This window comes from Chanodichthys erythropterus, chromosome 18 (assembly GCF_024489055.1).
Source record: "Chanodichthys erythropterus isolate Z2021 chromosome 18, ASM2448905v1, whole genome shotgun sequence".
In the NCBI taxonomy this organism is placed as follows: Eukaryota; Metazoa; Chordata; class Actinopteri; order Cypriniformes; family Xenocyprididae; genus Chanodichthys; species Chanodichthys erythropterus.
The window spans coordinates 14,471,094-14,487,153 of NC_090238.1; the positions used below are offsets into that span (position 1 = coordinate 14,471,094).

The 16,060-nt window shown below is 37.0% G+C and overlaps 1 protein-coding gene across 2 annotated transcripts in view; it reads right to left on the reverse strand.

The window, feature by feature from the left end:
- samd4a (sterile alpha motif domain containing 4A) overlaps positions 1–15,510 on the reverse strand; it is a 55,685-nt gene extending 40,175 nt beyond the window's left edge. For both annotated transcript variants that reach the window (XM_067367978.1, XM_067367977.1), the window contains exons 1-2: positions 14,320–15,510; positions 11,421–12,011 (exon numbers count right to left, since the gene is read on the reverse strand). In XM_067367978.1, coding sequence (XP_067224079.1) covers positions 11,421–11,616 — 196 coding nt within the window. In that variant the 5' untranslated portion in view covers positions 11,617–12,011; positions 14,320–15,510. The remainder of the gene's footprint in view (positions 1–11,420; positions 12,012–14,319) is intronic.
- Positions 15,511–16,060: the final 550 nt, after the last annotated feature.

Below are 16,060 nucleotides of genomic sequence, written 5' to 3' on the forward strand. Positions count from 1 at the left end.
TTAAAATATAAAATTATTGTTTTATATTTTAAATAAATTATAATAATATTTCTCAATAATATTACTGTATTTTACTAAATACAGTAATATTATTACTAAAAACATATTTAAATCAGTTCATGTGAGTACAGTGGTTCAATATTATTATAAAGCGACAAGAATATTTTTGGTGGGCCGATTTCAAAACACTGCTTCAGGAAACATTGGAGCACAAATGAATCAGTGTATCGAATCTGCTGTTCAGAGTGCCAAAGTCACATGATTTCAGCCGTTGGCAGTTTGATTCATGATTCGACACACTGATTCATTTATGCTCAGATGCTTCATGAAGCACTGTTTTGAAATCGTCCATCACTATATAAGTCCTTATTTTGTTTTTTTGGCGCACCAAAAATATTCTTGTTGCTTTATAATAATTAATATTGAACCACTGTACTCACATGAACCAATTTAAATACGTTTTTAGAACCTTTATGGATCTTGAGAGAGGAAATGTCCATTGCTCCCTATGGAGGCCTCACGGAGCCTCCGGATTTCAACTAAAATATCTTCATTTGTGTTCTGAAGATGAATGAAGGTCTTATGGGTGTGGAACGGCATGAGGGTGAGTAATAAATCACAGAATTTTCATTTTTGGGTGAACTAACCCTTTAAAAAAGTGAAATCATAATCAACCACCCCTTTAACTACTAAAATATCCTTATGACATCTTCTAAAATACTACACACAGCACACACACCCACACACACTTATCATCTAATTTATATTTTTTATCTTAGTCATATTCATTGAAATAAAACAATTTTATCCATAATTTTTATCAGTATATGCTAAACATAATTTTAAATTTTAATAAAAAAAAATAAAAAAAATGCAAGCAATGAGCCTTTTTTCTTTAAATGACAAATTTTACAAGTATATTGTTTAAATAGGTATATCGCTGAACCCTACTATTGGCCTGGGCATGGTGAAAATTAATAATTGGGATGTTTTATAATAAAGTCTTATTTTGCAAACCTCAAGACAACATTAGACACAAGCATCTTACAAATGACAAAAAGCAACATGTATGACATAACCCAATATAAAAGAAGATTAAAATGTATTGCTGTCTTGAGCACAACAGTATAGACAAGACCGCAAATCAAACAGTCTCCTTCAACAGCAGCAGAGATGCCGTAAGGAAAGCAACATTACTCAGTAAGGAGAAAGGATGATGTATCTTATGCCTTTCAAGTACCTGCATGTCATCCGTTCCTTTTTGCTGAGATGAGCATATTTTGCCATTCATTAAAATGAGAAACAGGTGATGTGTAAGTTATCACCCAGACTGACTCAAGTGCTGATGTCATCCAAGCTCAGCATTTTTCTGAGACACCTTAAAGTTAAAATGGGCGCCATGGTTTCAACAACTATTTCTGACATAGCCTAATGTTCAGGCTCTTCAATGCCACATTAATATCTAATGTTTTTTAAATATATTCCATTTTTAAAAAACATGTATTTGTCATTAAATTGACATTGACCGATAGATGGTCAAGCCAAGGTCAAAAGGATTTATGATTTTTTTTTTTTTTTTTTCAGATTTATTTGGGCAATTTTTGCCTTTATTATGATAGGATAGTATAGAGTGGACAGGAAGCGAGGTGGGAGAGAGAGATGAGACGGGATCAGGAAAGGTCCTCGAGCCGGGACTTGAACTCGGGACGCCCGAAGCACAACTGCACTATATGTCGGTGCAATGCCCACGAGGCTATCAGCGCCAGTGATTTATGAATATTTAATAATGTCAGTTAATTGAGGCTGGTGGAGAGGATCAGGAGGAAATGCACATAAAATGTATGTTTATTTATATTGATTATAAATTAAAACTGATGGTTATGTTATGAGCTGTAATGTGCTATTATTTTAGGGTATAAGAAGACAAAAAGTTACGATTGAGTATCATGATCAATATTGACACCAAGCATTTGTTATTGTATTTTCATAGAACCATTTTATGGTTTAACCAAAAACTATGACTTTATAAAGACAGAAAACAGACAATGTGATTGATCTAAAATCAGTACTCAAAAGAAATGAAAACTTTGCTACAGTGCTTACCAACTATTTTGTAAAAAAAAAAAATCTCACTGTATTTTGTCTGTTTAGTTTTTTTTCAATGGTCTAATATTTATAAAATGAGCATCAGCATTTTAAAGGGATAGTTCACCCAAAAATGAAATTCCTCTGCTTATATTTTGGTGGAATTAATTGTCAATGGAAATTCTCTCAGGTTTCAATAAAAACATCTTCATGTTTTGAAGATGAACCAAAGTTTAATGGCTTTGCAATGACATGATGGTAACTAATGACAACATTTCATTTTGGGGTGAACTATCCCTTTAAGTACTAGCAACAAGCCATGAAATCACTATCCGGATGTTAAGTCTGACTTCACGCCGCAGCACTTCCGGGTCCAAACGCTCTATCTCATACCACAAGAAAACAAGAAATGGTGCTAATATACACACGTAATACTACAAAAACAAATATAATTATAACCTTTATCTCCATACCAATATTCCAGATGGCCAGACAATGATTCATCTTTTATAAATCGTTAAAATATTAATAACTTTGACGCTGTGAGCACGGAGACTGTTGTGTAGACTGTAAGTATTTAAAATGTTTAACTTTTTAAAATGATTGATGTTTTATATGAATAAATATCGCTCATAAACGGCCGTCGATGGCATTTGCCAGTGAAACGAGTTGAGGCTTGGACCCGGAAACAGCGTTCCTTACGTCACGACTTAACAAGCGGATAGAGTAGGGCTGGACGATTAATCGAAAAGTAACCAAAACCGAAATTCAGAACCTCTAACCGACGTAATTTTCCCATGTCGGTTATTTCGTTTTTTTTTTAATCCTGTTAATACTTTACCCTTAAAAACATTACCACGTGTGTAGCCACATGACTCCGCCCCGTCCAGTCAGTGGCATAAAAGCAAAACACGGAGGTGAACGCCGGTTCAACACATAGTGATGGCGCGTGAGCGGTGAGCCTTGCGTCTTCACTAAACTTTGTCAGTTGTATTTGTTTTAAGGTTTGTACATTCAAGCGATTAGACGATCGGATGTATTATTATTATTCCGAGCTACCGCGCTCGCGCAGCTGCAGTGTGGCACAAACACTCATACAAACAGTAGCTGCTCAAAACGTAAAGATCGTGCGCACAGAGAGGAACGCAGAAACTGTGTTCAACTTTACTGTTTAAGGGGAAAAGAGTCTAGCAGAGTAATGTGAGAGAGATGATATACTGATGATTTTATCCTTTTGTACACTTATTAAAGAAAAATTTACATCATACTCAAGGGCTCATTAGGACAACAGGTAAATGATGGTTCAATTTTCCTTGCAGGTTTGAACTAAAAACCTTACGGTTGCCAGCTGAGATCTTACCCCAGCAATATTGGTGATACTGGACTATTAGTGACTCCCAAGGAAACTGCCCTAGTACCCTTCTACATGACAGACAACATTAGCTCACATGAAGTCTACTGTATGTCCCACCTATCATCGTCACCACTGGCCAGTTGTAATATTCATGTGCTGCTATTTTAAAATGGTCAAGCCAACACAGAAGACAAGGAAAGGCCTTTCACACTGACTCAACTCATCTTATACTTTCAGAAAGGGCTGACACTATAAAAAGGAGAGTTTGATTCAGAGAAAAAAGCAATATTTTTGGCAGGTTCTCCATGGCTCTCCCTAGGGTTGCGCATGAGTTCACGGAACACAGCGAGGGCCAGAAATAAACTGTTTGCTCATGCGTGGGTGAGATGTAACAGTTCGACACCCAAACCAGAAACAAGCACTCTTTCTTTTCCAAACAGCTCAGTGACGTTCTGCGAAAGGCAGAAGAGGAAAAAAACAAAAAACAGGCCGGACAGGCGAAGGGTCTGGACATTGGTCACTAGGGGAGATGTGTCTCAAGGCCAGTGGATGAAGGCAGTGAAGCACACAAACCTTATAATTATAGAGTAATATCATTCAATATATTATATTATATTATATTAATTATATACTAATATATTGTATATTTTGTGGTGTGCGGTGGTGTTTTAAAATGAGGAGGCAAAGTACTCACATTTTTTTTTTTAAATATCAAATGTAAATTCATGTCCCTGTTACACTTAATTTTTATTATATTTATTCATCTGATCATAACCAATCATAGTGCGACGGAGGCATTGCCTTCTGTCATGTAACTTTCCCCTATTCATTCTCAATTACCCCCCCACCAAACCCAACGCATGCTTTAGGGGGGCTGTTTAAAGTCAATGGGCTCAGGGGAGGCAAGAGAGATGCAGTGTTACTTTACAAAAACAAGTGACTTTTACACTTTTTAATGTCACATTTTGTAATGTTTACATTGTTGTACTTTTGTTTTCTCATCCATATATTATATATATATATATATATATATATATATATATATATATATATATATATATATATATATATATAATTTTTTTTTTTTTTTTTTTGGTGTATCGGTACATGTATTCGTCCCGAACCATACAGTATGGACATCATAGTTCGGTTCATGCAGTTAGATGATGAAAACAGTCAGTTACAGGCAATCCACACTCCAATCCAGGAGGGGCGCATATGGTAATATATTGCTGTTTTCTGCTCTTTTTCCTGTTGTGGTGGTTAGCAGAACAGTGCATACGCAAATTACTTGAACGCTTGAAAACAAAGTCCACTAGGTAGTGTGCACCTGTCAAATGCGTCTTTCTAAACTGTGCGCAAAATGGAGCAGAACGCAGAAAATTAAGTATAGGAGGGTTGGGCTCAACTTTAAATGTTTAAATATAGTTTAAGTGGAGCAAATTGTAACACTCCTAATGCACAAGTTTTATTTCTCATTATTCAATTTATTTTGTACTTTTATACTTTTATAACACAAGATGCTTTTAAGTTTTGTAGCTTATTGTGACCAAATACCTTTTGTTTGTTTTTTATCATCCCTGCAAAAAAATATGAGCTATGCAAGAGTGCATTCTACTTACTGCTTAGTGCTAAAAACACTAAAGGAGGCTGTACTGTACCAACTAGGGGACTAAAAGCATTTATTTCATCAAGCTCCAAAAATGGCTTGTTTGGATATTCGAGGACTTGTGATGTCACACAAGCAAATGCGTATGATTGCCTCCAGAGCAACACATTGATGAATATAGTTTTACATCATTGTTCAGTTGCTTAATGGCTGGCGGCAACAAAAAAATCATAAGTACATTATTTCATAATGCTTTGTCAGTAAATTATGGTTTTATATGGATAATGTTTTCAAAAAAATTACTCACGTGCAATAGCAAGTGGACGTTGATACTATTTTCTATGCAATGATGCAAGGCAAAGGATTACTTCAGAATTTAATTCAGAATTTCCTGTTAATTTACTCACCCCCATGTCATCAAATATGTTTGTCTTTTTTCTTCTGTTAAAAAGAAATTAAGGTTTTTGAGGAAAACATTCCAGAAGTTTTCTCCATATAGTGGATTTCAACATATAGTGGCTACCAATGGGTTGAAGGTCCAAACTGCAGTTTCAGTGCAGCTTCAAAGGGCTCTACACGATCCCAGATGAGGAATAAGGGTCGTATCTAGCAAAACGTAGGCGGAAGTACAACGGTAGGGTGAAAAACTCCATCTCGTTTTCTCCTCCAACATCAAAATCGTCCGACATCGTTGTTTTCTCTTTTTTTTTTGTAAAGGCCGTTTGACTTTTGCATATTCGTTTTGTAAACACTTGCTTGGTACTTCCACCTATATCACGCATGACCTTTCCAACTTGACTACGTAATGCGTGGCGGATCGCAGAGCTACTGTAAGACGAGCATTTGTGGTTAAAAAGTATATCATTTTTATTATTTTTAGAAAATGACAGATTGTTTCGCTAGATAAGACCCTTATTCCCATTATTTTGTTGAACCCCAGTGAAGTCCATTTCTTTTCGACTGAAGAAAGAAAGACAAACATCTTAGATGACATGGGGGTGAGTAAATTATCAGGAAATTTTAATTCTGAAGTGAACTAATCCTTTAAAGAAGCCATCCCTTTCCACATATATATATTTGTTTTATTAACTTTTGGCCCCTTCATGGCCCCTTTCCTGTAGCTCAAGCTATAGAGCATTGCGCCAGCAACAGCAAAGGTCATGGGTTCGATTCCCATTTATTGCATGAACTGATTTAAAAAAAAAAAATTCTATACCTTCAATGCAATGTAAGTTGCTTTGGATGTCTGCCAAATGCATAAATGTCAAATTAACTATGTTATGCTACGATTATGAGTACTTGCCAAAGTCTATATCAATAGGGCCCTAACCATCACTGGTTAATCAATAATTCAAAGACAAACCCCAAACTGATTTATGGGTAATTGAAAACCCTTCAAAAGCAGCAACATTTCAGCTCTAAACTGTAAATTCACTACATACCATACTTAAACAGTTTGACATTAAACTTACTGTGTGAATGGGGGACAAGGATTTAACAAATTACTATTCAGAAATATCAGTAATGTATGTCAACACAAATACTCTCTCGTCACGTTACCTGTCACAATAGGGAATGTCAGCTCAGTCCAGCGGGTTTAGTTTAGATATATACACTATATACTGTATGATTGTTTGACATTTTTGAAGGTACATTGCAGCATCTCACAGAGAGGCCACCATGTTGGAAAAACAACTCAGAGAGCCTTCATCATTTCAAACACACACACACAGAGGTATGAAGTCAGTCATTCATAACAACAGTGCCCCTCCTGTCCAGGCTCTACTCTGCCTCTGGGCTGTGAGGTGGAGGGTGGAAAAAGGGCCAAGGGTTAAACACCAGCTCAGACAGGAATAATATTCCGACAAACACATACCCTCTCTTGTTTACGCAGATAGATATGCACTCTCTGTTTTATCTGACGTCCACACTGGATCGAACGGTCGAAAAATTCAGAACAGAACCTAAATCAGGGTAGTGTAACTTTGTGTGTTTTGGCAATCGCATAGATGCCAACTTAAACCACTGCACTGATGGTGGTTAAAATTAATATAACTAGATTTTTAGCATTTAAAGCTTAAGATATGAAACTGAAAACAACATATTACCTGCAACTAACACAAAAAACACATGCATTTTGTTACGAGTGCGATGCTGAGATGAGAGGCAAATAAGTTGCATCATTTGGGTCAGGGGAACAAGGCAGCTCCTTCACAGAGAGAAATAAGTAGGTCATTGTGGATTCCTCTCATTGGCACAGTTCTTTCCAAATAGTTGCATCTTTCCACTCAACTACTAATGAACAGGGATGTCTTAAAGTGGTCATTTACTGGTTTGTAAATAGTGCTGTCAAATGATTAATCGTTATTATTTGCATCCAAAATAAAAGTTTGTGTTTACAAAGTATGTGTGTGTGTACTGTGTATGTGTTTGTACTGTGTACTGTGTATATTTATAATATGTATATATAAATACACACACATGCATGTATATATTTAACATATACATTATATATATATAATGTAACACACTGCTACAATGTAAAGTAGTGAGTGTACAGCTTGTATAACAGTGTAAATTTGCTGTCCCCTCAAAATAACTCAACACACAGCTATTAATATCTTAACCGCTGGCCACAAAAGTGAGTACACCCCTATGTGAAAATGTCCAAATTGGTCCCAATTAGCTATTTTCTCTCCCCGGTGTCATGTGACTCGTTAGTGTTACAAGGTCTCAGGTGTGAATGGGGAGCAGGTGTGTTAAATTTGGTGTTATCGCTCTCACTCTCTCATACTGGTCACTGGAAGTTCAACATGGCACCTCATGGCAAAGAACTCTCTGAGGATCTGAAAAAAAGAATTGTTGCTCTACATAAAGATGGCTTAGACTATAAGAACATTGCCAAGACCCTGAAACTGAGCTGCAGCACAGTGGCCAATACCATACAGTGGTTTAACAGGACAGGTTCCACTCAGAACAGGACTTGCCATGGTCGACCAAAGAAGTTGAGTGCACATGCTCAGCGTCATATCCAGAGGTTGTGTTTGGGAAATAGACGTATGGTTGCTGCCAGCATTGCTGCAGAGGTTGAAGGGGTGGAGGGTCATCCTGTCAGTGCTCAGACCATATGCTGCACACTGCATCAAATTGGTGTGCATGGCTGTCGTCCGAGAAGGGAGCATCTTCTAAAGATGATGTACAAGAAAGCCTGCAAACAGTTTGCTGAAGACAAGCAAACTAAGGACATGGATTTCTGGAACCATGTCCTGTGGTCTGGTGAGACCAAGATAAACTTATTTGGTTCAGATGGTGTCAAGCGTGGTCTTTGGCTGCATGAGTTCCAACATGATAACGACCCCAAACACACATCCAAGATGACCAGTGCCTTTGCTCAAGAAGCTGAGGGTAAAGGTGATGGACTGGCCAAGCATGTCTCCAGACCTAAACCCTATTGAGCATCTATTCTTCAAACAGAAGGTGGAGGAGCGCAAGGTCTCTAACATCCACCAGCTCCGTGATGTCGTCATGGAGGAGTGGAATAGGACTCCAGTGGCAACCAATGAAGCTCTGGTGAACTCCATGACCAAGAGGGTTAAGGCAGTGCTGGAAAATATTGGTGGCCACACAAAATATTGACACTTTGGGCCCAATTTGGACATTTTCACATAGGGGAGTTTTTTTGAGGGGACAGCAAATTTACACTTTACATTGTAGCAGAGTGTTATTTCTTCATTGTTGTCACATGAAAAGATATAATAAAATATTTACAAAAATGTGAGGGGTGTACTCACAACTGTATATTACTGTATATTTATATATATTTATATTACTGTATATTACTGTATATATATATATATATATATTAGGGCTGACAAGCCACGCAATATCGCGTTCAATATTGACGGCGATTCATATCGATATTGAACGTGATATTGCGTGGCTTGTCAGTGAACTACGGCTCTGTCTATTAAATGTCGCACCATTTGAAAGCAGGTGATGGCGATTTAGCGGTAATCAGCGAACCGGCTTTACTGAAGAAATGCGGGTGACAAAAGCATTCGATATATCGTCCAGGCCTAATATATATATATACACACATATACACACACACACACACACACACACACACACACACACACACACACACACACACACACACACACACACACACACACACACACACACACACATATACACATAAATATTTATTAACTACACACACATATATTATGTAAACAAAATGTTTGATTAATCTTTGGTCTTTGATATATATATATATATATATATATATATATATATATATATATATATATTATATATATAACATATAGAACATACACAATATGTTTATTGTTAAATTAATATACCAGATTATTGATTAATGATCTAATTATATATGTACAATTAAAATATACATTATTAAATTATTAAAATATATATGCACACACACATACTATACATATACATACACGCATGCATTTTTATACATCAAATTTACTATAATATTACAGTAATATTTTCAGATTATATTATATAGAAATAGTATATATTATTTATTTTCTTCATAGAAAAATGTATGAAAAAATATTCATGTTTATTAATTTCATCAATGTAATTTTTTTATTTGCCAACTTAAATACACTGTATTTTCTCACAATTTATGTAAGTACTTTATTGCTTTTATAAACGGTTACCACACAATACAAATATTAAAGCCAAATATACGTATCAATGCAACTTTCATGAAGTAAACTTTCACTAAAAGCCTTCCTTCCGGCGGAAAAAATAGTCCCTGACAATGAACAGCAACATAAGTTACATTATTACGCCATTAGATGGCGGCAAAAGTCAGTCAGTAGTGAAGACTTTTTTATTGAAAAGACTGAATTGTTATGAACACAGAACAAGACACAACTGACAAATCCTTTGACTAGCGACTGTCAGTCACGGAAAACCCCTTAACTGTTAAAAGGACAAGATAATACATTGGACATTTAAACAGATTTTTTATTATCAACATAGGACTGACCTGAAGGAAAATACTAAATCTGAATGCAGGTAAAAAACTCGCTCACTCGATCTTTTTCTCACAACACTTTTCTAGTTCTACATAATACAGTAAGCTTCAATTAAGTTTACGTTGCTAAGAGTAGCTGCTAAGGGTGTTGTGTAGTCGTTCGGTGAAGCAGTCATAGCTGTATTTTATCATGAATAAAACAGCTATTGACCAATCAGAATCAAGAATTATATATATATATATATATATATATATATATATATATATATATATATATATATATATATATATATATAGTTATTATCACCTTAATAACCAAGTGTTTGTGGCAAAACCACAAAACCACACCCAAGTCAGAACAAAAAGATTCCAAAAACTGTAAAATATCAGTGTAAGATTGGTTAAACTTTTGCTGATCTAAACAAGTCAAAACATAACCATCATATGGGATTTCCGACAACTAAAACGTCTGAAATGAGATACTTAATGAGGGCCCAGGCTAGACGTCTGCTTGAATGAAAGAAAATATGCTGATTAACCAAAGAATCCTTGCCGTCTTGTGAGTAATAGGAAGCTGACATGATCTCTGGCTTACTTAGGCACAACTGTGTAATACCGCCCTAGGTGAATCGCACAGGTAGGCATGCACAGACAGCCACATTTGCAGTGCATTCATTCAATGCAAAAGGCCACCACCACATACAGTAAAAGCATGCAAATCCACCATCTGCAATACGAAACCAGAAACTCATCATCACAGAGAAAGAACATATATGATTCCAACAGCATACACCAGAAATACACCATCCAGAAGCGTTTCAGATGGGCTGCACCCTGTCAGCTGGTTTTAATGTCAGTGGACACACCAGGGTGAGGGCCACTTTAAAAACTTCATGAGTTCTTCTTTGATGTCTTCATCTTGAAGTTTTAGAATAACAATGACAGAGCTGCACTAAAATCCCTCATATAAAATACAAAACGCACCACTGCAAGGAGGCTCTTTATGAGTCTCAGCCCACTATAAACTCTGATGGGATTCCCATGTTTGAGTTTTAGAGCATGTATGTGTGCAAGAAAGAAATATACAATAGTTCTTACCATATTTCCACGCTCAAACGCACACATTTAACCCCTCCCTCAAATTTAGTCTAACACTATGGACACAAAATCACATTATCTCTATTACACAAATCTTAAAGTTGTACCAATGTCTAATAGGTAGGTTAAAGACACTAAGAAACCTCTACATGAACCAAAAGAGCTGGTTGCACCTGTTCTTAACAGGTACAGCTCAATACCACACGCTCACATACGGTTAGAATACTGGCAGAAAAGGTGGTAGCTTCTGTACTGACCTGGATTATTGGCCTCCCTTTCCAGAACATGTAGCTCGGTGCAGTCAGCCAAGGAATGCTCCAGACAGAGCTGAAGGAAGCGTGCTTGGGTCCGACTGACCCGCTTTAGGAGAGACAGTAACGCCACTGTCTGTTCACACTCGTTCCAACCCTTAAACCAGCCGGCGAGGACTCCCACCTGGTCACGAAACATCATGATCTGGTGGGCAGGCTCACGGTACCAAGACTTCAGGTTTGTTGAGAGGGAGAGAGAGAGATGGCCACAACCCAATGACGTTGCTTTGCAGCTTAATGGAGACTCACCATACAAAAACACACTTGCTTTCGCCCTCACTTGAGGTTTGACAGAGAATAGCTCTTTGAGATTTCATTTGCTAGTGGGTACCAACATATTGCATCTTTGTTCTTGGGTTTTGGAGTTAGGCTTGGTGGTAGGAATTCCCTGTTTGAAGCTTTTGATATGGTATTCGTCAGAGCTCTCCTGCCCTCTGGCCACTTTGGGCTTACAAAACTTTCCTCAGCTTTCCTCCAGCATACAGTGACTGTCCAGCTTTAGTCTTGATGGCATTTTCCACAGAGAACATCTTCTTTCTGTAAAAGTAAAGAGTAGAGATTGTACATATTTTAGAAGAAAAATACACAAAAAGTCAAGCCCTGGTAAAAAAAAAAAAAAATCATATTAAAGCTGGGAATTGTGTTTTGGAAGCTGGTTTATGGTCCAAGCTGGTCATAGTTGTTCAACCAGTTCCAAAATAAAACTCTGGTTTGACCAGCTGATAGTCTACTAGCTATGAGACTAGTATAGTCTAGATATTTTGAATCACATTGCTGGTTTGAACCCTTTGGAAATGCAACACAAACCTGTTGTTTGAGTCTTCTATACTGACAACGACACATACATAAAATTTCTTCAAAGAAACACTTTGTTAAGGTTAGGGTTGAGGCTAACCATTTATAACAAGTTGGCAAATATCAATGGTTTCAGTCCACGAAACAACTCTAATTTCCTTTCCAGAGACAAAAACAAACTTGTTTCAGTGATGTTTCATTCGTAAATGAATCAGTGTTTGAATCGTTTAAGAGAATGAATAATTTGTGTTCATTTCAATGTACAGACTTATAGGACTAGTTTCAATTCACAAACTTACTGTAGTACAAGAAAATAGCCTTAGTTCATTAACTAAATAAAAAAAAGGAGGCATCTCATTCTCGAACAAACGAATCATCTCAATAGTGAATCTTTCATCTAGTGACTGATTCAGCGAGTGCCGTTGAGTCGTTAATTAAAGATGCCGTATGTAATATTTAGGAGTATCTATTGACAGAAATGCAGTATCATACATAATATTTTCAGTGGTGTATAAAGACCTCACATAATGAACCATTATGGTTTTATTACTTTAGAATGAGCCATTTCTATCTACACGTTAAGTCGCCATTTTGCACCAGCATGTTTCTACAGTAGCCCTAAATGGACAAACTGCTCTACAGAGTGTGTTTCGTCACTATGTTGTTCTTATTTGTCGGTATATTGTTCTTATTTTTCTTCGTTGGTGTTTTTAGAAGCAGCTTGCATCGTCACTACATTGAATACGCAAGAAGAAGAAGAAGTAGTAGTAGTAGTCGTCTGATTCATTTGAAGCAGAAACCGTTCTTTGTTAGAAGTAAGAAGAAACCTCATTGCTTGACTGAGTACTCTTTACTGTCTCAGATGACGACATCTTTGTCCTTTGTCGGCCACCGTAGCTTCTCATGCGTGGAAAGGGAGGGGTGAGCGATGGACTGATCCGTTGGTTGCAATTGGCAACCTCACCGCTAGATTCAGCTAAAATTTACACACTGCACCTTTAAGTCCAGCATGTGACGCAATTACAAAAAGAACAGAAATGAGAAAGAATTATGATATCAAATTAATTATAATTCAAATATTTTGTACTACTTATTCTGCGGGAGGCAAATGCCCACATTAAAAACGCTTTAATTAATTTACATGCATTAATTAAAGACTATTAATCTGCGCTAACAAAGTAAATATGGTTAATTTTTATTTCAAGCACGCTTAAAACAGACGATGTTAGCAAAAAGGTGTTTTGGACGGAGCGACTCGGTGCTTTTAATGAATCATTTGATGATTCAATGACTCAAAATCGCTTATCGCCACCTACTGGCATAACGATAAATCCTACAAACAATGAACAAATCCTTTCAGTGATCATATTCTAAAGATTTCGAGTCTGAGATGAGATGATTCAGAACCCAAGTATGTCTGGGGACTAGTTGGCACATTAGCGGGCACGAATGAGTTCGTAAGAATGTGAAATTGTGATCATCTATTAAAATCACGCGCTGACGTTACACGCAGATGAAGTGTAAATGGGAACTCCGCAAGAATAATGCAGCCTCAATATCTTTTCTGAGTCTGTGGGGTGACCTAAATTACACACTTTAGCTCCAAAATCATCCATTTTGACCAATAAAAATAAACACAGGCTTTCACATGCGGTACTCAAGCGAGCTAATATCCGAACTGAATCGCTGACTGTCCAGAACATTCCCAAAAATTGTTGCTCGACTGTCCCTACTGTAAGTCCGTACACACTATGCAGTCTTCATTTTCACAACTCTTTACATCTGAAGCAATTCCCCACTATGTCAGCAATGTGGTGGGTTACCCTGCCTAAAGCAATCGAACAGCCTCTTTATTAAGCTAAGTAGACATAATAATTAATGAACAGTCCCAAAACTTTTAATAAAACAGACGCGTTTTGATTCCCATTTTTCATACTCAGCGTTCAAAGCTACTGTTGTAGAAAAAAGCTGGGACAAGAGATGTTGCAACCCAAGTTTATACTGTAAAAGGCGTAATATACTCTAGTAAAAAAACCCAGAAGTCACTCACCTAAAGGCGCAGTTGCATTGGTGCTGGTCGCGGGACACGACAGGACTGGACGGGACGGGGAGCGGTGCCCCTTCACTCTGGGTCAGTGTGTTTGGCCATCTTGACGAGGTTTTTCTCCCCGCAGTCAGTCGCTCTTGTTTAAGCAGCAGAGGAGAGTCTCGGCATCGCTTCCCACATGCTAATAATTAACACGGAGCATTACGTCAGGGGCTTGGCAGCACAAGGAAGCACAAAAATAGAGAATGGAGTTGGGGAGCAGATCGTATTGCTTATCCTACAGGAGACGACTGACCGGGAATCAGGGATTTTTTTTTTTTTTTTTTTTTTTTTTAGGGAGAAAAGAATCCAAGAGGTGTCCGCATCAAACTGGACGATGTTACAGCAGGAGTGAAAGTTTTGTTTGAACTGTTTAGAGGGGAGGGGTAGATAAAAAGTTGTGTCGTCGAAGTCTGGACGTTTGTTTTAGAATGGAATTTTGTCAGTTTGACCTGCTGTGACGCGCCGAATTCGGCTTACGAAGTGTCGAAAAAGGAAACTTGGATACATTCGATTCCGCCCTTGAATTCTTCAACTACAGCGAGGCTCGTTGAAGTAGTGGATTCCGTCCATGAGATGGCGCTGCTCACCACAGTTTGAAATCAGAGGATAGATAGATAGATAGATAGATAGATAGATAGATAGATAGATAGATAGATAGATAGATAGATAGATAGATAGATAGATAGATAGATAGATAGATAGATAGATAGATAGATAGATAGATAGATAGATAGATAGATAGATAGATAGATAGATAGATAGATAGATAGATAGATAGATAGATAGATAGATAGATGATAGATAGAGAAGTTAAATAGTATAATATTCTAAGAGACATAGCTGCTAAATTAAATACATATTATATTAAAATAAATAAGCAATATTACAAGAAAATAAATATGGCTGTTTAAATAAATAAATATATCTAAAATATGTTGCTGCATTACGGATCATTTCTGGATTTTTAACAGTTGCACTGCATAAACTTGAGAATGAATGAACAAAGGTTTAAAAATTCTGCCTGAAGAAGAAACATAAAGGGAAAACTGAATTTAAAGGGTTCGTTCACCCAAAAATGAAAATAATGTCATTCATTAGCTACTCACCCTCATGCCGTTCCACACCCGTAAGACCTGTTCATCTTCGGACCACGAAATTAAGATATTTTTGATGAAATCCGATGGCTCAGTGAGGCCTCCATAGCCAGCAATGACATTTCCTCTCTCAAGATCTATTAATGTACTAAAAACATATTTAAATCAGTTCATGTGAGTTCAATGGTTCTATCTTAATATTATAAAGTGACGAAATTATTTTAGGTGCGCCAAAAACAAAACAAAATAACGACTTTTTAAAAATATCTAGTGATGGCCGATTTCATAACACTGCTTCTTGAAGCTTCTGAGCTTTACGAATCAAATCAGTGCTTAGGAGCGCCAGAGTCACGTGATTTCAGCAGTTTGGCGGTTTAATACGCGATCCGAATCACTGAATCGACTCAAACGATTCATAACGCTCTGAAGCAGCGTTTTGAAATCGGCCATCACTAGATATTGTTAAAAAGTCGTTATTTTGGGGGGGTGTTGGCACACAAAAATATTCTCATCGCTTTATAATATTAAGATAAAACCAATGTACTCACTTAACTGATTTAAATATGTTTTTAGTACATTAATGGATCTTGAGAGAGGAACATTGCTGT